This window comes from Cryptotermes secundus, unplaced genomic scaffold (genome assembly GCF_002891405.2).
Source record: "Cryptotermes secundus unplaced genomic scaffold, Csec_1.0 scaffold93, whole genome shotgun sequence".
NCBI classification, from domain to species: Eukaryota; Metazoa; Arthropoda; class Insecta; order Blattodea; family Kalotermitidae; genus Cryptotermes; species Cryptotermes secundus.
In genome coordinates, this window is record NW_019736393.1 from 1,460,484 (window position 1) to 1,486,834 (window position 26,351).

General features: G+C 37.8%; 1 protein-coding gene across 1 annotated transcript in view; it reads left to right on the forward strand.

Moving 5' to 3' along the window:
• LOC111869769 (alkyldihydroxyacetonephosphate synthase) overlaps window positions 1-21,616 on the forward strand; it is a 38,382-nt gene extending 16,766 nt beyond the window's left edge. The window contains exons 4-12 of the mRNA XM_023861525.2: window positions 3,425-3,574; window positions 7,209-7,360; window positions 8,883-9,019; window positions 9,534-9,712; window positions 11,408-11,535; window positions 13,345-13,522; window positions 16,065-16,195; window positions 17,733-17,847; window positions 19,066-21,616. Of these exons, the coding sequence (XP_023717293.1) occupies window positions 3,425-3,574; window positions 7,209-7,360; window positions 8,883-9,019; window positions 9,534-9,712; window positions 11,408-11,535; window positions 13,345-13,522; window positions 16,065-16,195; window positions 17,733-17,847; window positions 19,066-19,391 (1,496 nt within the window). The 3' untranslated portion in view covers window positions 19,392-21,616. The remainder of the gene's footprint in view (window positions 1-3,424; window positions 3,575-7,208; window positions 7,361-8,882; window positions 9,020-9,533; window positions 9,713-11,407; window positions 11,536-13,344; window positions 13,523-16,064; window positions 16,196-17,732; window positions 17,848-19,065) is intronic.
• The last annotated feature ends 4,735 nt before the right edge of the window (window positions 21,617-26,351 follow it).

Sequence of the window (26,351 nt, forward strand, 5' to 3'; positions counted from 1 at the left end):
GATATATGTGTATATATGTACATGTATATAATATGTAATATGTTGGCCTCTAAAAATATGTCTGTATTTGGTATCCTTCAACTTATGAAACTTATTGTTTATGATTAAATGTTGTAAAAAACCTTGACATAAAATGTGAATTTGTGCTATAAATGTAATTTGAAATAGACATAATACATGAAGACCTGAATTTACTTTGTACTGATAAAATATCGGGGGCACGCGGTAGCGTAATTGTGTGAGCCGGCTACAAGCCGGAAGGTCGCGGGATTGAATCCCGATGAGGTCGTTGGATTTTTTTTCAGTTCATCTAATCCTTCCAACAGCACTATGTCCCGGGGGTCGACTCAACCTCTAACAGAAATGAGTACCAGGAATATTCTTGGAATGTTCTTGAGGGTAACGGGCGGCCAGTGCATAGGGCTGACAGCCTTGCCGCCATCTATGAGCCGATTGTCTAGAAAATGTGGGAATCTCAACATCTCACAACCCTATGGGCCTCCACGGCCCGTTACAGGGATACCTTTACTTTTACTTACTTACTGATAAAATATCAGATAAAAGTTATGAATATTAATGAGGTCAGTTAGACATTTCATGTGCAGGTAACCTTGTTTAAGAAAGATGATAACATCAGTTTTTTCCGTAGACACTACCTGTGGTTCTTACCGTTCAGCCTTTTTACTGAATATTAACAACATAGCACATGCTAGAAAGTACACTTTGATTTCGTTTAGCACGAGTAAGACCATAGTTCAACCGAGTATTCATGTATGCAAAGCCTTCAAGTTGTGGGATAGTGTATGTCAGACTTATTTACTGAATGTCTGAACATTGGTCACCATGTGAAATTAAAAGTTGTACCTGGTGATAAATGTCAGAATTGCAGGCTCTATGGATCTAATGCCATATACGTAGTTGGTGGGCGGGTACCAGTATCCTGGCGGAACCTGCTGTCTCTATCTTCCCAGAAGGCCATAATCTTATCAGTTTTGATTACTTATGACGCAAAATGATAATTCAGAATTTCAAAATTAAGCAAGAGTTTCCAAGAAAAATTTCACCAGACTTTAACAAACAACGATTTCCAAAAATTTATTAGTTGTTTTAAGGATCTATAGAGATATCTTCAAATGTTGATCTTAATTGTGTATTCTAGGAAATGTGTTTAACTTCATGGTGCTCTGTTTGATTTGCTTAATATTTATTATAAAGATTGCTAGTATGTGAAAGGTATTCAAGAGTGAAATAAATTCTTATTTCAATATTTTATGTGAGCTCGGATAGCCCAGTCAGTAAAGTGGGCTAAATGACCAGTGTTTGAGTCCCAGCAGAGATGGGGTTTTCTCTTTGGTTCCACAGCTTCCTGTTCAGTGGATATAAGGGGTGGGGGCACTTTTGCCCAGAGCAAATCAGCCAGAACATGAAGCTTACTACTTACTTTTGCCTATCATTGAAGTTTCAGCATGCATAGAAATCAACTTCCACTCTCCCCTCTTTATAGCATGGTACTTAAACGCAAGGAGAGCATTAACTTTTATAGTTTTATATAAAATGAAGATATATGAAATGTGTTGTTGTGGTGTTAGCATGCTCTGCCTCTTGACGAAAACATTTCACTATGCAAACAAAACATTTAGGCATGTGTGAATCTAAGATTTTAATTTAGAGAAAAGTATATCATGATCCTAATTTGAACATAAATTTTTCAGTTTCAAACTTTGGGAATTTTGAGGTGCATGCTTTTGCTTTGCATAGTAGCATACACACTGCTTGTTCCATTAGAATCACAGTGGTTGGCAGTAAAAAGTAAAGTTGTCCCTGTGCTCAGTGAATTAAGCACTACGCTATGAAGTCGTATGGTGTAATTAATATATAGATCCACATTTTCTTGACCTCAGCAGTAGCTGGAGATGAGTGGTCAGTTTCATGCCCCTGCCATTTTACCCCTGGGGAAAGAGCCTGCGGTACCCATTGGATAGGAGGTTGGGTGGACCCCAGAGCCGGTCTGGACGATTTGGAGAAAATTCTTGACCCTACCGGGACTCGAACTCCGACCCCTCCATCCTCCAGCAGTGGTTGGCAGTATCAGCACAAATTAGCATGTCAACAAAATCTGTAACTCTCTTTTCCTCACCCTGGTTCTGCCCATGGTGAAAGGGCATGGCCCCAGAATCAGATCATTTTAAATACAATAATAACGAATGAACATTCTACATTGAAAAGGGATATGGTATCAGATTGAGTAGTACACTTCAGTGCATTGTGAAGAAGTGGTTAGCTTTATAGCTTGTGATTGCAGTGAACAGTAGTGAAGTTTATGGCTCTTATCTCAGTTCTCAAACGTTTTCCAAAGTCTCATCTGGATCTCTGGGGCCCACCTAGCCTCCTGTCGGTTGGGTACCTGTGGGGTAAAGCAGCAGTGGCGTGAAGCTGACCACTCACCTCCAACTAGTGCTGAGGTCAAGAAAATGTGGATCTATACACCCACTCCCCCATATATCTTTGTGGCGTAGTGATTAATTAGTTAAGCACAGAGACAACTTTACCTTTTTTTACCTCATCTGCGTATCAATTTGAACCAAAAAGCCATTCTTGCACATGTCTAAGATGTTCTTGTCCATCTTATGTCTTTGGGTTTCTTCCAGAGTTTTATACTTTATAGACATTTAACTTTATAGGAATTTTCCTGGTTTTGCTCAGTATCTGAATGCTTGCCTTGCAGTTGGTAGGTACAAATTTTGAATTTCTGTCTTATGATTGGCTGACCCAGGGATGGCAAAATATGGCTCATAGAAAAATTAATTTTGGCTCAGTTGTGTGAAGTTCTTTCCTCTGACATTAAGGGAGGAACATAGACTGAGGGTGTTTGAGAACAGGGTGCTGAGGAGAATATTTGGACCGAAGAGAGATGAAGTGGCAGGAGGTTGGAGAAAACTGCATAATGAGGAGCTTCATAACTTGTACTCTTCTCCAAGTATAATTAGAATGATCAAGTCAAGGAGGATGAGGTGGGCAGGGCATGTAGTATGAATGGGTGGAGAAGAAGAATGCATATAGGATGTTGGTGGAAAAGCCAGAAGGAAAGAGACCACTGGGAAGACCAAAGCATAGGTGGGTGGACAATATTAAAATGGATGTTAGAGAGATAGGATGGGATGGTATGGATTGGATTTATCTGGCTCAGGATAGGGACTATTGGAGGGCTCTTTTGAACACAGTAATGAACCTTCAGGTTCCATAAAATGCTGGGATTTTCTTGAGTAGCTGCAGAATTGGCGGCTCCTCCAGAAGGGCTCAGCTCCATAAGTAAGTAAGTAAGTAAGTAAATAAGTACGTAAGTTGTGTGAAGTTTATTATAGCCCTTGGTGGGTGTAGCTAGAAAGTTTGGAGAAGTGGATACTACTGATGTTATTTGTTGCAGGTTTTCTGGATGAGTTGCATTGCCTGCAAATATCATTTTCTTTGGATGGTGTTGATCGCTTGATACGGTCACATGGACACACTTTACACGACATCTTTATCCTGAGAGAGGGAACATTTGAACGGATACCAGACATAGTTGCATGGCCAGGTGAGGCAATATTGTAGGTATGTGCTTTGTAAAAGTACACAGAGAAGTTGAGAAACCTGTTAATGTGGAAAACAAACAAAGCAGTAGGTTTGTTGAACTGTATGCTGTGAAAGGCTCTCCACTTTAAACACTGCTGAGCTTTCAGATATAATGTTTGGGCAGCACTTCACGTCCTAACCAAGGCTGCATAGTAAAGTTATTTGTTGTCATTATGTACAGACTTGGAAAAATTTTGTCTATGTGAAATTATATTCTCCTTGAGAAAAAATTGTGTGGTTTGTAAGTCTTATTTAAATAGATTCGTCCTATATTCAAAGACACATTACTTGTTATGCAATTCATGTTATTTGAGAGAGATTTTGCCTTCAGCTAACAATTTACAGAATTTCTGTCTGAAAGCTCTTGAATAGCTTTAAAAAAATAAGAAATGGGTAACTGCATTCATTGAACGAAGAAGCATTCACATACTATTGAGATAAAAGTAATCATACTTAGTGTTATAGTATATCACATTTCATTTCAATTTAAATAAGTGATTGTCTTTTACTGTTAAGTACTTTCAACAAAATACAGATCGTTTTTGTTCTTTTTTCTTTCCCTTCATTGTTTCATTGACATTGTAAGGATTGTACTTCATTTTGTTATAAACCACTTCTCTTTCTTCTCTCACTTCTATACACTTAAATTTACTCTGAAGTTTTATATATTGCATAATTAAATATTAACTTCTTTAATGTGAGTCCAGCTTAGAACTTCATATGATTCATATAGTACCACTTTCAGTAGTTCAGATTCATTCATCAGTAATCTGTCATACGACAGGTCCACGGTCTCTTCCAAAACAGTTCCTCCACTTAATGCGATCTAGAGCTTTCTCCTTCAAATAAAGATATCCTCTTCTGTTCCCAAAGTCATCCAGCATCTTCTTACATCGTTTTTCTTCTGGTTGCATACATGGTATCTCTGTCTTTGGAAAGAGACTATCCAGGAAAAGTGATAATGTGGTAGTTTTTCCATTTGCTTTCAACATCGCAGTACAACAGCCGTTCAAACCACTCTGGTCACGTCTGTCGCTATGCGAACTTGAACCATCTCTAGCATCATTTGCTCTGTGCTTCAAGTCGCTGCTGATGATGCTGCTTTCGGCATCAGTTTTTGGTTTTTGGTGCCTCTTCGTCTGATGCCTACCCTTTGACCTGTCCAGCAAGGGAGGCCCTGCCAGTAGCTGTGCTACCGCTGGTATAGCTCTCAGGGTCCTTGGCATACTCAAACGCCCTCACCATGATAAGGTGGAGACACCAACGAGGGGGTAATTCAGATTGTATGGCATGAAATGATAGGATGATTAGGAAATAATTAATTGGGGTTATGGCCAAATTCAAGGCGGTAACATGGAATTTGCTCAGATTGACTGAAGAAAGGTTTCATAAACCTTAGTTAGGATAGCCGATGTATGGGCAGAGAGAAGAACGTGGGACTCCCAAGTATGAAGCATCAGTTGTACCCATTAAATTGTGACATTCTGTAGATTTATGTTCTGGCTGTGCTGGCTGGCTTCCTCTGCACATACCTCCAGTGTGTAATAGATGGCCTTGGGTGGCAGACAATGGAATGTACTTGGAGAAAAGCCTGGCCCTGTGCTACTTTGTCTACCACAAAACTTACAAAGATTACTCTTAGAATGAACCTAGGACTCCAAACAGAGAAGTCACTTCCTAACTGCTAGAATTATGGCACAATATTTAAACAGAGAATTAACTTATTTTATATCTGGATGCTATGTATTCTCAATAGTGACAGTATTGTCAAATAATCGTATTATATTTGTTAATTTTTAATTTATTTGTTTGACAAGATAATGAATATTAATGGTGGGAAAATATTTACATTTATCAAATTTGCAGTCAAATCACAACAACATGCAGATGTAATATAAGTCATGACTAACATGGAAGGCCTACAGAGGAGTATTAAGACAGCCTTTATTGTGTGTAAACTTCCTTTTGGTTTTGCTGTTGTGTATATAGTGACAGTGTGATTAGCAAGAATGATTGCAGATGCAAATGAGCCCTGTTGCTCTGTAAACATGTTGTTAGAGCGTAGTAAAATTTTCAAAGTCAGTTAAGGGGAAGAGAGTATTGAGCAAAGAGCTAGTGAATGTCACAGTCAAATGGATACCACTTCTGCTTCATATTTGGGAGGTGCTGGGTTCAAATCTTAGTGGCCTGGAGACTGAGTATCCCAACTGAGCTATCTGTGGTTTTCTTGGTCCCTCCAGTCAAATGTTATGTGGGTATTTGAAATTATGCAATTGTGCTCTTTCCCATGTCATGTTCAGTTCGTTATTCTCTCACATCAGTTCAGCATGACATCATTTGGTGCTGTATGGTCTGACGTGCAGTCATCGTTAAGTAAGCCATAAAAGAATTAAGTAGCACGGAGGTTTTCCGAAAGATAAATTTTTAAATATACACTGAGTAGTATTATGTAAATATGAATTTAATCTTTGTTGTATATAATGTGGTAATTTTCAAAATACATTTACAAATGTAATGGCTATTTCAAAAATGAAAATATTCTGAACTTCCATTTATAAATACAGAACTACATTACAAGGACGGTATTTTTATGGCAGCATAATAAATACCAACCACAAATCAAAGAATTACCCACTGGAATGTTAGTACTAAGAATAAGTATATGTGGCACTATGTTGTTACTTAGATACATGCCAGCATTTCAGAGCTGATGATGGAAACAGTAGATTCATCCAAAATATTGGTCCCTGTCTATTGAACTACATGCATACCATCCCAGAGGGCTCTAATCTTAATGTGGAAGATATTTAGAATTATTCTCTTCCCCACCATATTCAAAACTTTTAGTGTGCCTAAGCCTCGTGTCCATTGGGTATACTGTTTCCTGGAGATTAAGATGGTTCTAGCAGTTTCTCTTTGTGCTTTCACCTCCATATATTTCATGAATATGTTTATTAATTAATTTCTTCCACATAAACTTTTATATTTTGGCATTCTTAAGCTTGAAACATTACAAATATGGTTACTTCAGTTATATGTCTGGAAAGAACTGCTATTATAACAAGGATAGTTGTATATATTTTATTTAGTTCCTTTCTGTACCACCCCTTTTCTTGTATGACTTATAGACCCCTATGAGGAAACATTACAGCATTAAGTCAAGTGGGGAAATGAAACTAGAATTTTCCAGCATTTTATGGAACCTGAAGGTTCATTACTGTTTTCACAAGAGCCCTCCACTGGTCCCTATCCTGAGCCAGATCAATCCAATACACACCATCCCATCCTATCTCTCTAAGATCCATTTTAATATTTTCCACCCACCTATGCTTTGTTCTTCCCAGTGGTCTCTTTCGTTCTGGCTTTTACACCAACATCCTATATGCATTCCTCTTCTCCACCCATTCGTGCTACATGCCCTGCCCACCTCATCGTCCTTGACTTGATCATTCTAATTATACTTGGAGAAGAGTACAAGTTATGAAGCTCCTCATTATGCAGTTTTCTCCAACCTCCTGTCACTTCATCCCTCTTCAGTCCAAATATTCCCCTCAACACCCTGAAACTAGAACTTAGACTAATATATCTTTTTATAGAATCTCATGATGCGGTTGTAAATCTGGTACAGCTTGCTGAGAAGCACGACATAGTTATTATTCCTTTTGGTGGGGGTACCAGCGTGTCGAAAGCAGTGTCTTGTCCCCGTGAAGAGACTCGCACTATTCTGTCCTTGGACACTTCACAAATGGTATGTTTTTGGAATTAATGGCTAGACATGATAGTTTGACATGTGTGCTTCACTTCGTGGTGTATGAATGATGACATTCTTGGACATACAGTGTACTGATTATCTGGATAAATTAAGGGAAAGAGATAGAAGTATTATTCAAAATGCAGACAGTCCAAAAATTGGTTATGGTCAGGAGACGATGCCAATTGCTGAATAGAGAAATTTAGAAATGTATGTATAGAATGTGATTTGTTCAGTTATCCTGAAAACTATAAGACAAGCAGAAAAATTGAATTAAATATAAAATGCATATTTTGTGTTTCTCTCCAGTACTGTTGGAAACATTTTTTGCTCCAATATTTAGTGAGTTACACTGCAAAAACAAATGTAGGTCTTCATGTAATGTGGGTATTAAACTCATCCAGTCTGAATAAAAATGGAAGTCTATCCAATGATTTGTGAGCTGTTTCATGCATCAGAGGATTGTCTGACAGACTGAGCAAACCTAATAGTCACCCCGCAGGGTTGCGAATGCACCTGAAAGAGACAGGGTGGATGGTTAAGCCAAAAACTGGATAATCCATGCTCAGATAATCAAGCGTACACTGTATTCCAATTTTAAAATAGTCTGGATCTTAGTTGTACTTTAAATTTAATTGTAAACGATTCAAAATGTTTGACTTCTGTCAAAAAGAATGGATAACTACTGTCCTTCTCTCTACCCGAATTGAAGTTATAATTTTTGTTTTAAAATCAGCTGAATTCAAGAAACACTTTATGCCCTTATGGAAGAGAGATGTACTGATCACTGATCTTTGATGTAAACCAACCTTGCCAAATTTAATCCAGATCTGTTCCCTGGTTTAGAAGCTGGAATCTACAGGCATAGGAATTAGGATCATGACTGGGTAGTCATGATCTTACCAGGTCATTCATTACTTCCTGTATCTGTGTGTTGAATTACTGGCCTCATTCATCATAAGTTATAGACATATTTTTCTGATCTTATGGCCTATGCAGCACTGTCATGTTAAGTTTTGGAGACAAGTAAAATTAAACAAAAATTATGAGTTGAAAAAATAGAAACAGCTTTATTATGGGCTTAGTTTCTGCCATGCTGAAGTTGCCACATCAACAGACATCAAAGTTTGAGGTACAAGTAAAGTAAGTTGTCTCTGTAACAGGCCATGAAGGCCCATAGGGTTGTGAGACGTTGAGGGTCCCACATTATCTAGACAATCAGCTCAAAGATTGCAGTAAGGTTATCAGCCTTACATGCCAGCTGCACTTTACTCCCCAGGAAAATTATTTAATTAATTCCTGGTACTCATTTCTGTTAGAGGCTGAGTCGACCCCAGGGCCATAGTGCGGCTGGAAGGATTAGGTCAATTGAAAAAAATCCAATGACCTCATTGGGACTTGAACTTGCGACCTTCCGGCTTGTAGCATAGTGCCTCAACCAACTACGCTACCGCATGCCCCCTTTGACTTCAGTAATCTGAAGAATCTTATTGCTGTGTTTTGTGGCTTGTTCCAGTAGAATCGTATTTTGTGGCTGGATCAAGAAAACTTGGTCGCATGTTGTGAGGCTGGGATTGTTGGCCAAGATTTGGAGCGAGAGCTGGGTCAGCAAGGATTTACTTCTGGACATGAACCTGATTCCTATGAGTTTTCAAGGTCAGTATTATACACTGTTTTTGCCAGTTTATTACGGCCACTTTTATTGAAGTGGTGGATCGTGAAATTTGAAGTAAATCATGTGTTACATTAAATTTTCCTCTAATTTTTTAATTGATATGGGGTATCACTTCACAAGAATATCCAAGTGCATTTTTAGACATACAGAGGTAATTAAATAATTCAAAACGATCTTGAAAGGTTTTGGTTCAACAGGAGAATCTATTAAGCTTAGGACTCCAAAAATACATTTTTATTTTCATCTGTGATGATTGAGGAATTACGATATATAGTTGGTGAGCAGAAAGTCATTATATGCTGCATGTATTGAGTACGCATTATGCGCACAGGCGGAAGAAAAATTTGCGCTTATGCTGGAAATTTTGTACTTATGGTGTTTGATTATCCTAAGATAGTTTCAGAGATATTAACTTGAAATTGATCAGGTGTTCTCTGCTGTCATAATTTCATAACGTATCATGATATGATGTTGAGTAATTGGTTTCATGTTCAGCTTGGGTGGCTGGGTTGCCACACGGGCATCCGGAATGAAAAAGAATGTGTATGGCAACATTGAGGACCTTCTTGTACATGTACGCATGGTGACTCCTTCTGGGGTTCTGGAGAAAAGCTGCCAAGTGCCCAGAATGTCATGTGGTCCAGATTTCAATCACGTAATTCTTGGATCGGAAGGTTTGTTGTTTGACTTCCAGCATTTATATTCTATACTTCAGTAAGGGACGTGGCCTCCAAATCCAGATTTTCTCAGCCAATGTGTTATTCCTTTTAAGTTCAGTGTTTCCACTGAATTTAGTATTACAATTGTTACTATTGCTGCTACTACCACCAGTACTACTGCTGCTGCTACTAATACTAGTGCTGGAAACTTGATATCTTGTTCAGTATGGTAACCAAGTTGTTGGCTGTACAACTGGGAGATCAGGATTTGATTTTCGAGAGGGGCAAGAGTATTTTCACTTCACTGTCGTGTCCATACCAGCTCTGGGGTCCATCCAGCCTCCTATCCAACAGGTACTGGGGGGCTCTTTGCATGGAGTAAGGTGGCTGTGGCATGACGCTGACCACTCACTTTCTTCTGATGTCAAGATTAAGAATGTGTGAGGCTGCAGTTCCATTGTCCTGTGTCTCATCATGGCATGGGGAGAACTTATGATGAAGTCCCTCGTATTAGCCTATTGCATAAACTTCATAACTTTGGCTATCAGAACACCATATTGCCTTGTTCCAAAGCACTTTATCATCCAGATTGTAATTTGTTCCGCAATTTAGGGATGCTTTCTGCACCTTCTCCTATGCTTTCACGAGTGCCATTTTAGTTGTTTAGTATGTTTATTACTTGATTTATTTGCCAGAATTCATTTTTACAGGCTTCTGTTATTTGCTGTTTGTGTGAAAATGTGTAATGTTATAAAGGTCAGGTGAAGATTGTTAATTACTACAATCTCATATCGATATGGTGCAATAGTGGTGTATTGAAAATCATAAGAAAATTAACATCCTTGAAACCAATATAATTTTTTTCTTTGTAATACTAATTAATTTCGCTTAGTGGGGGATGGAGTCCAACTGGGTCCGCTCAGCATGGCCTATTGTAGCTTGCCCTGGGTGATTATGATGATGGAGAATTTGGTGGAATGAAGATTGGCAGGGGAAACCGAAGTACTCTGAGAAATCCCGTCCCAGCGCCACTTTGTCCACCACAAATCCCACTTGACCAGACCCTGGGATTGAACCCGGGCTTCCGCAATGGGAAGCCACCTTGTAAGACTAACTATATGCATTTTAATTACTGTGTTGTTGATGTTTTAGTTGTATGTTCAGATTGTGTAATTTGCTGGTAATGGTGGCAACAGAGCTAGGGCAGTGGCAGTGGTGGTGGTAATGATAATAATATTACTCAGTGGAGGTGGTTAAAGGGTAACACTATCCCTGTAACATGCTATGGAGGCCCTTAGGGTTGTGAGAGATCGATACTCCCACAGTTTCTAGACAGTTGGCTCACAGGTGGTGGTGAGGTCAGCTTTATGGACCAGCTGCCCTTAACCCCCAGGAAGATTCCTGGTATTCATTTTTGTTAGACGCTGAGTCGACCCCATGGCCATAGTGCGGCTGGAAGGATTAGGTCAATTGAAAAATCCATTGGCCTCATTTGGGAAACAAATCCATGACCTTCTGGCTTGTAGCATAGTGCCTCAACCAACTATGCTATTATGTACATACCTCATTGTAGGTGGTTAGTTACATAATTATTTGTGTATTCACATTCTGATTTTCTTGATGTTCAACATCTGTTGGATCACTTACACAGGTAGAAGTACTGCTTATAATAACAAAAATGTTCACAATCATTTGTTTCTACTCTTTAAGGAACACTGGGAGTGATTACAGAAGTGATAATCAAGGTGCGTCCATTGCCACAGTGCAAAAAATATGGATCTATTGCATTTCCAAACTTTGAATCAGGGCTACTGAGCATGCGCGAGGTCGCAAAACAGGTGAGACACAAAAACTCTAAAGTTTTAATTATGGAATATGGAGAGAAGATTTATCCACAATGTATGAGTTGCAGCACATGTATAGAGTCAGCAGCAAACATGCTCAGTTGTAGTGATTCCACAATAATAGCACTTTGCCTAGATCCAAAAATGTTATTAAAAAATTCCATTGGAAAGAGAAACAATAAATAAATATTAATTAGAAGTTTGAGTGGGGATAAAAACCTGTCATATGAAAAAGTAATTTGTTAAACATTCCTCAGAGAAATCCAGAAATTTGACAGTTAAAGCTGGAGTTTGTTGGTGACAGAAACAAACCTTCAGGTTCCATAACAGAAATCAATGGTTTGATTTTATAATACCAGAAGTGAATGTAACAACATTTAATATAACGAGAGAACTGTTTTAATTCGACACGAATGAATGAGTGAATACATAATGGAGAGGCCTAGACCAGCCCTCTAACTGCATTCTTCAATAATTTGATATTAAATACATCTGCCTTGAATGTTGGAGGGACACATGTTAAAGCTGTGCTTAACTAGGGCCTAACAACATCTTCTGAACCAAGTTGACAGGAATATGTATCAGGATCAAACATCGTGAATAAGGTACATTTCTGCAGACCAAATTATAAGATGTTTTCAAACAAAGAAGATGAATATAAACGTGTTCATATAGACCAGGATGATATAGGAAAAGCAGGACATGTGTATGATAATAGCAACAGGTAGGCATTGTCATTTTAATCTAGGTTTCAGCAAGGACTACATTGGTATTTTAAAGTATTTAGATGATGTTATAGCTATGGTAGCCCTGTCAGTGTAGTGACTGTGCTACAGACTAGGTGACCGAGGAGTTGAGGTTCAATTCCCAGTAAGGGCAAGAGATATTTGTCTTCTCCATAATGTCCAGACCACTCCTGTGGCCCATGTGGCATCCCATGCAATGGGTACCCGGGGGATGTTTCCCAGAGGGCAAAGCAGCAGGGGCATGAGGTTGACCGCTCACCTCCATCTGGTGCCAAGGTTAAGAATGGTGGGAGCTATACCTGCACTTCCCCCTATGTCCTCACAGAGTGGTGCTTCATTAATTAAGCCTAGGGGCAACTTTACCTTTTATATAGATTTTACATCATAATTTTATGGGAAGATGTTGATTGTGCCTACAGTTTTCATTTAGGAGGCAATAGGCAGTGTGCAATATACTTAAGACAGTAAGTTGCTTATGAGATATTGGTCTATTCGGACTGAAACATATATCTCAGTAGCACACAGAAATTGAGTGTTGTGTAAAAATTCATGTTAACAATAACTAGGAATTTGGGGGCGGGGGTCATCTGGTGAAAACACTGAAGGGTTTACTGTCTTTACAGAACACAATATAATAGCATTGTGGTTGTCTTCAGAGGTTATTTCTGTTGGAAAAAGTGGAATTCAGTTACAGATGTCACCTGTTCTGTTTCATGTCCCAATGTTAAATTCTCTGTGAAGGTACTTTAATAATGAAAAAATATTGTGGAAGTAACATAAATAAATCTTGTGATATATTTTTCATTGAATAAGAGGTCAAGTTAAAACGTTCAGAACATCCCAGAAGACACTAACCTTTTGAAGGTATCCACTATCAGACAAAAAAGGTAATAAATATTAACATGGATCTTAGAGAGCCAAGTAGAGAGAATGTGAAGTAGACAGTGCTGACTCAGGGTAGGACAAAAAGTGATGGTATTTTGTGTTAGGCAAGTTGCACCTTATGAGTTTATTAGCAGACATATTTATATGAGCATTCCTGTTATTCTCATTTCAGAGATGTCAACCAGCGTCTATCAGGCTCATGGACAATGAGCAGTTCAAGTTTGGGCAGTCACTGCGACCTGTGCCGGGCTATTTTGGTCTCTTGCTGGATGGTCTCAAGAAGATATACATCACCAAGATAAAGGGATTTGATGTAAACCAGATGTGTGTGACCACTTTGGTATTTGAAGGTACCTGTGTAAGAATTTGTTAATATCCCTGTGTGTAATTAAGCCCCACTCTGTGAAGAGTGGCTGTTTATTTCCATGCATTAATAACTTTGGTGCAAGATGAAGCTAAATCAACCTCAGACTATGATTGCTTAACCCCTGGGATAAGAACCTGATGCCCATTAGACAGGAGACTAGGTGAACCCTCAGGGCCAGTCTGAATGTTGATCTCTTGATCTGGCCTGGAATCAACCCCCTGTTTCTCAATTATCAAGTCCATAGCCCAGTCAGTATACCAACTTAGCTACCCCAGCTACAACACAATGTTAATTGTGACAAGGATTCACAAAGATGTTGGTGTTCATTACAGGAAAGTATGCCAAGATTTACAGATTTAGAATCAGTTTTTAGCAGGTTTTTTTATTTTTTTAGAATAAATATTGTTGTGGTCTCATCATGTCCATATGCCTCTCCTGCTCTGTAATACTTTGAAAAGAGTTGACAGACTTTCATGAAATGGAATGTGGACATCATACAATTGAAGACCACTCCATTTTGTACATTATAATCTCTTAATATCAGTAATACTAATGTACCTGTAAGGTTGATTCAACACTTATAATGCACTACTGAAATTCTGTATGAGAGGGTTTGAGTATGCCAAGGACCCTGTGAGCTATACCAGCGGTAGCGTAGCTACTGGCAGGGCCTCCTTTGCTGGACAGGTCAAAGGGTAGGCATCAGACGAAGAGAGACACCAAAAACCAAAAACTGATGCCGGAAGCAGTGTCATCAGCAGCGACTTGAAGCACAGAGCAAATGATGCTCGAGATGGTTCAAGTTCGTATAGCAACAGGCGTGACCAGAGTGGTTTGAACGGCTGTTGTACTGCGATGTGGAAAGCAAATGGAAAAACTACCACATTATCAATTTTCCTGGATAGTCTCTTTCCAAAAACAGAGATACCATGTATGTGACCAGAAGATGAGGAAACAGACATAAGAAGATGCTGAATGACCTTGGGGACAGAAGAGGATATTTTTATTTGAAGGAGAAAGCTCTAGATCACATTAAGTGGAGGAACTGTTTTGGAAGAGACTGTGGACCTGTCGTATGACAGATTACTGATGAAATGAAATTATTCCTGAGCCGGTCACAGTAGCTGAGCGGTCTAAGGCATGCACTGTCTTCGCTCGCTTGGAAACTGTGATCGTGGGTTCGAATCCCATTCAAGGCATGGATGATTAGTTTGTGTGTGTGTGCGTTTTTCTGTGTTTGTATACAGGTAGAGGCCTTGCGACGAGCTGATCACCCGCCCAAGGAGTCCTACCGAATGTGTAAGATCTAGAAAAACCGAAGTGAACGGAGAAGTTCATGGAGGTAGGCCTAGGCCCACTGGGGCTGTAGTGCCAAGGAAAAAAAATGATTCCTGAAGAAAATATGTGTGGAAAGTAAATGTTTTCTGTTACATTATTTTGTAGTGGAATGTTAAATGACAACATGGCAGTGTGAAGTATAGATTTGGCTTTTAGTTTGATGTTTGTAACTAATGAGCCATTTGAGCTGGATAAGTAAAAGTGTATGGAGATACGAACATGCATATAGATCTAAAGCGAACTATATGTATACCGGTATAACAATTATAAATATAATGACGGAGCAAACCTTTGAGAATAGGCCTCTATCCAACAAATTTCACATTGTCATTACCTGGGGTCATGTGAACATGGTAGTGGACCTTCAGGTTCCATAAAATGTTGGGAAATTCTTGAGTGTCTGAGCAACTGTTCGCTTGTCAAGAAGTGCCCACCTTCAAGGAGTTAGTCTTGTAACTTCTCCATCCAGAACCATTGTCTGTTTTATACACTGGGAAGTGCGGTACTTATTTTGATGGTTTTATAAATATGTATAATCATTGACCAAAAGAACGATATCAGAAGTGCATGGTTTTTACTCAGAGTTTTCTTGAAGTAAACTGTACTGAAATCATTGAATTATCTTTTATGATAGTTTTATGAATATACAGTTTAGTATTCCTCAAGTTGACTGTTTTCACCATTTAATGTTCAGTTTAAATGATACCATTTCAGTAAACGCAGTGTTAACTTACTTTTGTGTAAGGGTTTCCTCACTTTAGTGCTCAAACCTACTGCTCTGAAACAACATTTTAAGTGAGGGTTTCACTATATATTCCTGTTGATCAGCGTTGTGTTATCTATAACAGTGTAATCACATAGTGATTGCTTTATGCATTGACTGATGTTTAAGAAATATATCAGCAGTAAAATTGATCACTTATGAATATGCATAAAGCAGTTGTGACCTATGAAACTAGTGGGTGTAGATTTTAGTTTTGTACCATAATATAATACTGTTCCCAGTGGGTGCTGCAGTAGGTTAAGGCAGGTCAGAGCAACAACAGTAAGTGCTGGATTTTTGTACTTTGTCATCACTACAAAAGACATCCTATAGTAATTTAAATGATTTTAGTGATGACAGCCTCAAGCTGTGGCTGGTTTTGTGTGCCTTTTTGTTATTGTAAGCAATACTTCCGCTTGTACAGGTGATCCAAAGGATGTTGAACATCAGGAAAAGAAGATTTATGATATTGCAGCACAATATGGTGGAATTCCAGCGGGAGAAGCAAATGGAGAACGAGGCTACATGCTTACATTTGTGATTGCCTATATTCGAGTAAGTGTTATGTAAGGCACAATAGAGCACTGTGGTCTTGGTGCAAGGGCCAAGAAGGCCCACCCCTTATACATTCATTCATTCAAGTGTTATGTAGGCTCTGGGTTCTTATTATTTATTCTTGCAGTCATACACTCAGTTTGTATTTAATTATTAATTAATTTTAATGGTGATCACACAGAAATATATATTGTAACGTGTTTCCACTACTGATCCCACTTCTGACACCTTCCTTTCTTCCTTCTCGATCCTGACGCGTATCCTTCGATCTCGATACACGTTACAATATATATATCTTTATGGTATAATTTTATGCTGCATGTTTTGGCCTTCACTGTATCATCATCAGATTTGTTAAATATATTTATCTGTTAGTTACTATAGGATTCTGATGATGGTGTATAACACAGTGAGATACTGGGTTTAGTTATCTTAAAAACCAGGACGATGGATAAAGCCTGAAAACCCAATATCTCAGTATATATATATATATATATATATATATATCTACAGTATGCACTAAATCTATGTAGCATTGAAGGAAACAATTCAGGGATGATCAACCTTGTAAATTATAAATAATTGCATGGAGTTGGTTCATTTGTTTGTAACATTCTGTTTAGTGGATGACACAGTACTATAGGCAATCAACTCACTGAGACATAACTACAACTAAACACTTTGGGTAATTTCAATAGATAATGTACTGTATATATATTGATGTTTCCATAAAGTTTCAATTTTAATGTACACAGAACATTTCATTCATTCATCAGTAATCTGTCAGACGACAGGTCCACAGTCTATGCCAAAACAGTTCCTCCACTTAATGCTATCTAGAGCTTTCTCCTTCAAATGAGAATATCCTCTTCTGTCCCCAAGGTCATCCAGCATCTTCTTATGTCTTTTTCCTTGTCTTCTGGTCACTTCTATCTGCCCCTCTATCTTTCCTTCAATAACTTCTTTTAGAAGGCAGTTACTGTGAAGATATGACCAATCCAATTAGCCTTCTGTTTTCTTATTTTGTGTACGATATTCCTGTGCTCACTGACTCTAAATAACACTTCTTAATTTCTCAACAGAACATTTATTCCAATAAAAATCCTAATTTAATACCGTTTTCAACATTAATCCACTTTTTTTTTCTCATGGCCTCGTGCCCCCATCCCGACCCAGTTTTCGGAAGCACCGCTGTGTAGTTTGAGCAACTGACAGCACTGTTTAATAAACTGTAAGGAATGAACTGGATCATGATAAGAGTCCAGTGGTGGGCTTCTGCGAATCCGGTAGTGAACCATATAAAAGCATAGAATTACTTCAGCAGCTGTCAACTTTAAAAGGAAGTTTCTTGCTCCAAGGAGCCTTGTGGCTTGTGAATTCAGTCCATTTATGAACTTGACAGATGAGCTGACAGAAAGATAAATGACATGTAACCTGAAATGTGATGATAAACTGTTAATGTTAATAAAATTGCCAATTCCATGTGACTTATAGAATGAACAAATAATTAAAATACTGACATACCTATTTGTTACAGGATTTGGCCATGGAATATAATATTGTTGGAGAATCATTTGAAACTTCAGTTTCATGGGATCGTACACTGTCATTGTGCAACAACGTTAAACATCGGTTAAAAAAGGAATGTGAAGGTAATTATGAATATTTTTGTAATCGTCAATTTAATCGATTTTGATGTTAGTAGTTCAGGGGATTTAGTTTTTATGAGGAAACTAAATATAAAATGAAATTTGTCAGTAGTAAATATAACTAGAAAATATTAGATTGGTGAGCACTGTATCGAGGAAAATCTGATTTGTGTTTATTTGCTCGTGTTATTCCCATGTTTGTGACGTTTACTACAAACAGTAAAATTAAGACAGGATTTGTAATCATGTTTATAATCTGTCACTCTGCTCCGTTTCTCAAGTTTCATGAAGTATTGTCATAAAGTCAACGGTTATAGCCTGTTAGTTTTACCATGTCTGGTTGTATGTAGTAATGTAACTGATCCGCCACTTGCAAAATATTTATCAGGGCATAAAATGTATCAACCAAAGTTGTGGAGAAAAATAAACATTTTATACCTAACACCTATTAAGTTATCTGTTTACAAGATACACAAAAAGAAAACAAAAATGCAAGAACTATTATGATGTTTGTGTATTTCCTAACTTAGAGCCCTATATGTTCATCAGTCAGCATATGATTGGTGCCTTTCATGAGCTCAGTCCTCTTACTGTGTAGCATGGTCACAAGAATTTTCACCCATTTTGATAAAGATAAGAGAGATCTCTGCTAACTACTAACTACCTAAGTAAATGGAGTAACTCCTCCTTGAGAAACTAGTAGTTGCTACCTAGAAAAGAAATTACCATCATTTTATGGAATCAAATGTTTCATTATCATGGTCACAGGAGCCACACGAATCTTGTCATGTTTTCCCATCCTGTTTCCATATTTTAATATTATCTTCCCATTATTGCTTAGGTCTGAAAAATTGTCTCCATCTGCCTACCAAAACAGTGTATGCATTTCTCTTCTGTCACATGCATGCGACATGCCGCACCTGTCTTATCTGTATTTATCTGATCTAATGATATGTAGGGAGAAGGATGAATTACAAAGTTTCTCTTGTAATTTTCTCCAGCATCCTGCTACTCCCGCCCTCTTAGGTGCAGATATTCTCCTCAGTGCTCTGTTCTCAAATGCCCTCATGTCAATGGTACAGTAAATTATAATTTTGTGTAGTACATCCTAAACAGCAGACAAAACTGCTGACATAATATAAAAATTACATATAAAATATTGTTTGAACTCTTAGATTGTTTTTCCATCAAGCATCCATGTTTTGACTGATTCCTTTCCAGCTGCTGGCATCCGACACTTCATGATCTCTTGTCGAGTGACTCAAACATATGATGTGGGTAGTTGTGTATACTTCTATTTTGGATTCAAGTGGAATGGCGTTGGTAACCCTGTTACTACTTATGAGCATCTGGAAGAGTTAGCTCGTGATGAGATATTGGCTTCAGGAGGTAGTCTTTCACATCATCATGGTGTTGGTAAATTGAGGATGAGGTGGTTCCCATCTCAGGTATCAAAATTAGGGGTCGAACTCTATCGAGCTACAAAAAGGCAGCTTGATCCTAAAAACATTTTTGCGAATGGAAATATAAGTAAACAGAATTTGTGATTTTGCATTTATTGCAATTGCCTGCAAAGATGCTAGTTACTGGTAGTAAGAAGTTAATGGCTAGTCATTAATTGAGCAGCAGAATTTGCAGCTGATGTTTCTTGAAGAATAAAGCATGAAATTGCTGTAATCACGTTAACTATAATAAACTGTTATTTCTGCATTTAATTTGTTCTTATCCATCAGATATATTTTGTATTATTTTCATTGCTTTGCAAGCAACAAGACATGCAGTGTTGTAACAGGCATAGGAGAATTAAAAATTCTCTTTTGTGATTGTAGTACAATAGTATTGGGAATATATAATTTATGAAAAATTGTTTATATTACATCATTCATTGTCAATTTCTAATATAAGAAAAAAAAATGGTAGACAACTGTTATGACAAAAGAAACGTGAACAATGTTCTTGTTATCAAGATATCAGCAACCCTGGACATCAATAATCAGTGTTTTCATTGTTGCATAATATGCATATTGACTTGTTCTCATGTATCATTGTTATATGTGATGAGAATTAGCGCTTAGCAGTATTGTGGCACGATAAACATGGAGAATATGAAAGATGGGTTTTCATACATTTTCATATATTAATAGATTGTTGAAACTTCATTTATTATTATTATTATTATTATTATTATTATTATTTCATGGCTGTATTAGCGATTGGTTTGTGACTGATGGAGAATGTAGAACAGATTGGGGGGTTGATCTTACAAAGCACGTTGTTTACTGTATGCACCTATTTAATATAAAAAAATTGCATTTGCCAACAGAATATATAGGGTCTACCAAAAAGGATTTATTTTTTACATGATAGGCACCAGTGAGTTGTGTATTTTGAAAGTCAATTGGAAAGAACTTTCTAGATTATAATGTGGGAATGATTAAGAAATATACATCATTCTATATGTAGTGGAGGTTGGTGGAGCAGTACGTGGTGTCTTATGGCACAAAGAATTGATAGTACACAGGAAGTCATTGATGCAGTTTCAGTAGAAAGCATTTTAAAAAATTAGCGATTATCTTGGAAGTGGTAACTATAGGTAAGGTGGTTGTTTGAGAGGCTGGTGAAGATAATTTCCATCCCTCTGTATTTTTTGCCTGTTTAACTGGAATTTGGTTCCTAGAATATAGTTGCAGGAGTTGTACATGCTTTTCATAATTTTTACCAATATATTATGTTGACACTGTACAATTCATAACTGATAACTGAATGTGTTTAATTTGTTGATTATTGTAGATGTGTGTGTATATATATAAGTGATAGTATTTTTTATAGTTTCTATTTAATGAAGTCTTTCTGTCACAGTGCTTTATTTCACAATTACCATATTTGCTGACATATAAGACACTTCTTGTAAGTGGTGCTAAAAACTTCATTGCATCTTACACACACCATTATATCCTCCACATTGGAGTGAACAATGATAATGAAATTTTTAGATATTCAAACTATGGTTAACAAGTCATTTGTAAATAAATGCTTTTGTTACAATTGATAAATAACAAATTTTTTGTGTGCTGAACAGCTACTTTACAAGCAGAAGCATAATTCAGAAAAAAATATTTTCTAATTCTTCATTTCTAAACCATTATATATCATATACTGGTGTGTCTTGTATACTGGGAAACATGATACTTTTAAGTTTTGTGATTTGTCACAAGTATTTGCTTATGTAGAGCTTTTTGATATGGCTTATATTTGTATGTAGTAGGTTTGAAGGTATATTAAATACTTGTATTATTTGTGTGTCCAGTATTGTATAGGAGATACCATAAAGAATGTGCTGCCATTAATGTAATTTTGCACTTCACAGAAATGATGTTTTATAGTAATTATACAATATTTTAGTGTGATTCAGAAGTGGATTTCATGTCTGATTTACAGCTTGACCAGTTAGTGTAGTATTTGGTGACTTCTCCTGAAAAGTTACTTGAAATAATAAAGTAGATTAAATTTGATGTTCTCATAATTTTGAATATTAAGATTTATAGCTTTCCCAGATGTGTTGCAATTTTGTTGATGTGTACAAAAATTTTGTGGCAGTTATACATCTGACTGACATTCCAGATGAATGTATTCCTTCTGACAAGGCACTGGATGTCCCAAGATGATGATTTTCCTCAGTACATCTTGTATAGTGTCTTAATATAGATCATGGCCATTTCTGTGTCCTTTCCAATCATTCTTAAAATGTAAATAATAAACCAACTTTAAATAATCTGTGTCTTGTACTTGGTGATATATCTTGCCCGTGACTAGGCAACCATAAGGAAGAACAGACCTTCATGTTTTTTTGTGTGCGCGCATGTGTATTATTGCCACTATGTATGACCCTGACCAAAGCTAACCAAACCCATTTCAATCAAGCTGTGACCATATATGTAGGTGGATTCACAGATGAATGTGAGGTGATTTGAAGACAACAATGTATCCTAACCTATAAGTCTCATCACAGACTCCTGAATGCACAGGTGGATGAATTCTTAAAAAAAAAAAAAAAAATACAAAACTTTTCAAAGTAATAGATAATCTCTGCCATATTAAAGTCATGAAACTTAAAGAAAATTGTAAAAACGTCTCAACATTAAAAATAAAATATTGAATGCCTTGTGTGTGTGGGAGGCCTGTATTGCCGGATGCTCCAATAGTTAACGTACGCACAGCTGCCTGGCGGTGTCCTCAGGCCTCTGCAGCACATCCTGATTTATTATTAATTAATTTTTTATTTATCATTTTTTTTGTGGTCATAAGTCGCATAGTTCATAAGTCGATGACCAAGTGTATTATAAATTTTTGGTAAATATCACAAGGGAAACTACAAATCTTCAAGATTTTCAATATATGGACCCTATCATATTTATGAACACTTTTGAACAATTATAACTAATAAAAGTTTTAAAATTTAAGGGATTTTTAATACTTAAAACATGAAGAAAATTATAAAAGTTTAAAAAATTATTGATAATGTAAAAATAATATTGTGTAATATTGAAAAGACTGGATCACTTGGAAAATTAAGAAAAAATGTTAAGTATAGGAAACTAAAATGTAAATATATTCAGTAACTAAACTGGTATAGTTCTCTGTAGATGTGACATGTTTCAGCCCGTGTGGATATGACCGAGTTTATCTCTACAGGTAGTGACTGTGTGTTCCACTGCGAGTGAACAGCAAGAGATGGGAAACAACTCCGAAAGCCTCCAGGGAAGACTGCATTATGGTATGGGTCTCATGAGTTTCAAAGTGTATTTGTACTAATGTAACATTTGAACTTTCGGCCATTTTTAAGTTTTACTTAGTAGTTCCCTTAAAATGGAGTGAACACAGGGTGACAACTTGCAAATCTGTTAGCTGCTGACTGCAATACTTAGGCAGGAAGATGTCATACAAGAGCATGGAATGTGACAGTGAGACAGTGAGTAATGGACTCAATGCTGGAGTAATGAAACTGTGAGCGAAGATAAGCTAAAAGAGCAGTGAAGAAGCAGAATATGTGAACGAAAATGTTGAGTTGCTATGGAGGAAATATGCTCTCTGCTCCTGGTTTTCGATATGGTATTTACACTGGTATTTACATTTTACTGCATCAGCTGTGGTCTGATGGCTGAAATGTGTTGATTGTGTAAAGTATGATCACTCAGATGCCATCATCCTTGGGCTTAAATATTTGACTTTTGTTGAGTAAGTAATATCTGACACCATGGTGGTTGGTGTATTGATGAATAAGAAATATTACTCTCTGGCCACCAAGTAAGAATCTTTTCTGTTATGTAGGATGATGGTTTCATAATATTAGCTTTGGTAGTTTGAGTTGCATGATGCTGAGTGGACTCTGTTCCAGACCCACTACTTCTCAGAAAATCTGGTAACGCTGGGAATTGAACCTGGACATCTGGATCTGTAGTCAAGAACTCTGACCACTAGACCAGAGAGGCAGTCTTGTTAATGTATTAAGTTGAGGAAAATGTTGCTCAGATATATGTTGAATTGTGCAGTTGCAGAAAGTGAGCCTATTTGTGTTTGGTGTGAGGTGGTTGGTGATGTGTAGTGGTGATTGAGGACACTAGTGACTATGAATTCAGATTCATTAAATTCTTTGAGTGAGCCACTTTGATGATAGTCTTGTATTTGATGTGTAAATGGAATTGTTTTTGTTATGCTGTGAGTGGGGATGCATATTTTGGATCATGTGTTTGGTAGCCTGTCATGCAAGTAATCTACAGTGAAAATAGTTGGATTCCCTTGAGGCTTGAGGCCACAGCCAAGCCATCCAGCTGCACAGTACCCATGCCATTGTGCCTCTGTACTTGACTTTTGTGAGTTTGCATCTCATCTTCAGGCGATTTGTGTCGTTATACCGACATGTCTGATATCCTATGGTTTGGACCACTGGAGCGCTAGTGGTTACTGTACTGATCTGGGTGCAGAAGGTGGTAGTTTAGTATCTCATGATGCCAGCCAAGCACATTGAATGTGAGAGTGAAGCCAATTCTCAAGTCATGTATGTCAGGTATACCTCAGACAATGCACAATGTCTAATGTGACATTGAAGTAATTTCTCAGTCATTTTCACATACTTTTAGAGAATTAGAAAAGTAGGCCTACAGTTTTGGTGTTATAATGCTGTGCATCTAGAAGGAACATGTCTCCATCAGCTGGACAAAAGATTAAAACAAACAAGAAACCATCAGAAGTTGGTGGCAAACTGCCTGCCTTCTGCTTCTGTCGACTTCTTGCTCCCCCACTGTGTTTCTGTGAAACATCATCCGGCTGTCTCAGGACTACATGTCGTTACAACTCAGAAGACTGTACTCTTTTGTAGCACCATGTGAATGTCAAATCCAACTTTAGAGACTCATTAGTCTTGCATTTCTCCACAGTCCTCTGACAAAGGACATATGCCTATAGATATGCTGTTACTGGCACAAGCCATAACAAGAGAGAGACTTTTCCATAGTACTAATTGAGAATTACAAATTGTGAAACCCCTCATTTTGTAATGTTCTCAATACCCCAAAGCGCTATGCTACAAGCCCAAAGATGGGTTCAGTTCCCAATGGGGTAATTGGAATTTCAATTGAGCTGAAATTTCCAGCTACACTATGACCCAGGAGTCGACTCAGTGTCTGACAGAAATGAGTACAAGGAATCTTCCCAGGGGTATAGGCCAGCTGACACGTAAGGCTGACAACCTCACCGCCCTCTGTGAGCCGATTGTCTAGAAAATGCGGGAGTCTCGATGTCTCACAACCCTGTGGGCCTGTACACCCTCTTACAAGGTTAGCTTTACCTTTTTATGCCCATTTGTGTCGTATATATCAGTGCCAAATATGAACACCAGAAGGGAGGGTCAAACCTGAAATTTATCCTATATCTGTATTTTTGAAACAAATCAATATTTAAGAGAAAAATTCGATATACCAAATATTAGTAATGAAAATGAAAGATATTTTTAAAAATATTATTTTATCCTGAAGAGTCGCTTCTGGGATTTTCAGTACAAATAGTCTTGAAGGGCTGAAAAGTAACCTTGAAAAAAAGTTTTGTTTCTGTTTCCCTCTACGCCCTTGAAAACTGGCAGTCCTCTCTGTGGAAAACATCCTGGTGGCCCCACGGTTCCAGATATTCGTAGTTAATCATAACTGCTTTATTAGTTAGTAGGCGGCCGTGAAGTGTGTTATTCTTGACAAGCAGGAGAGTGATACCCTACCACGTGCAAACTAATTGTTGCTTCCGGTGAGCTCCATGCCCCCTGTTAGCTCGCAACACTGCTGTTTGTCATAATTAGCTCCTCGCAGCTGCTTGCGTTTCCGAGGGAAGGGTCTGTCATGTCACTGCCTCCGGCCACAAAAACACCCATAGGGTACCGACGGATTCTGTGTTTTCCTAGGCCTTCTCGGGGTGTCTCAGCTAATTCCATGTTTATTAATTGCAAAGGACTAACATTTCGTTAATCAGATTAGAAAATTCTTTTTCTCAGCTGTCACATATTAGTTTTTATGGTATGTTCTAACTCACAATTGTTGTTACAACTATATTTGAATTTGTCGTGTATTGATTTAAAAATATGGTCTGCATGCGTTTACGTCCATATAAAATATCACACACGCGCGCACGCGTTTCCATTAATGCAGTTAATTCTTTATTTACTTACATGCTTACTTAACAGCCAAGAGGACAGTTATAAAGCAAGCACGAACAAATGTAGGAAACAAGAGATACACACAAAGGATAAAGGCAATGTAGGATCTAAGGTTATCACAGCGATGGTTATAAAGACTTCTGTCTTCTGGGATATAACGTATAGTCCGTTGAAAGTCAACCGACGTTTCAGGGGAACCTATCGCTTCCATCTTCAGGGTCGAAGAATAATCCATGCAAGAAACGAGTGCGAAAGTGGGTGACAAAAAAGCAGAGCGGCTTCGACAGATTACACGGCGTTATATCCTCGAAGGTGGAACTTATATCAGAAGAAGAAGAAGAAATTACAGTTTTCAGTGCATGTAATTTCACATATACTCAAAAGTACAACATAGCGTCGAATTAGGGAGCTTGAGAACAGAGCAGAATGCTATATGGACTAAGAGGGGTGAAGTGACAGGAAGATTGCTAAAATTTCATTAGGAGGCGCTTCATAATTAGCAAACTTCGCCATATAAAGGGACTCGCCGTAGCGTAGTTGGTTGAGGCACTGTGCTATAAGCCGGAAGTTCACGGGTTCGATTTCCAATAAGGTCATTGGACTTTTCAATTGACCTAATCCTTCCAGTCGCACTATGACCCTGGGTTCGGCTCGGCCTCTAACAGAAATGAGTACCAGGAATCTTCCTGGGGGTAAAGGGCGGCCGGCGCGTAAGTCTGACACCACCATCTGTGAGCCGATTGTCTACAAAACGTGGGAACCTCGACGGCCTATTACAGGGCTATCTTTAACTTTTACAGGATATAATTAG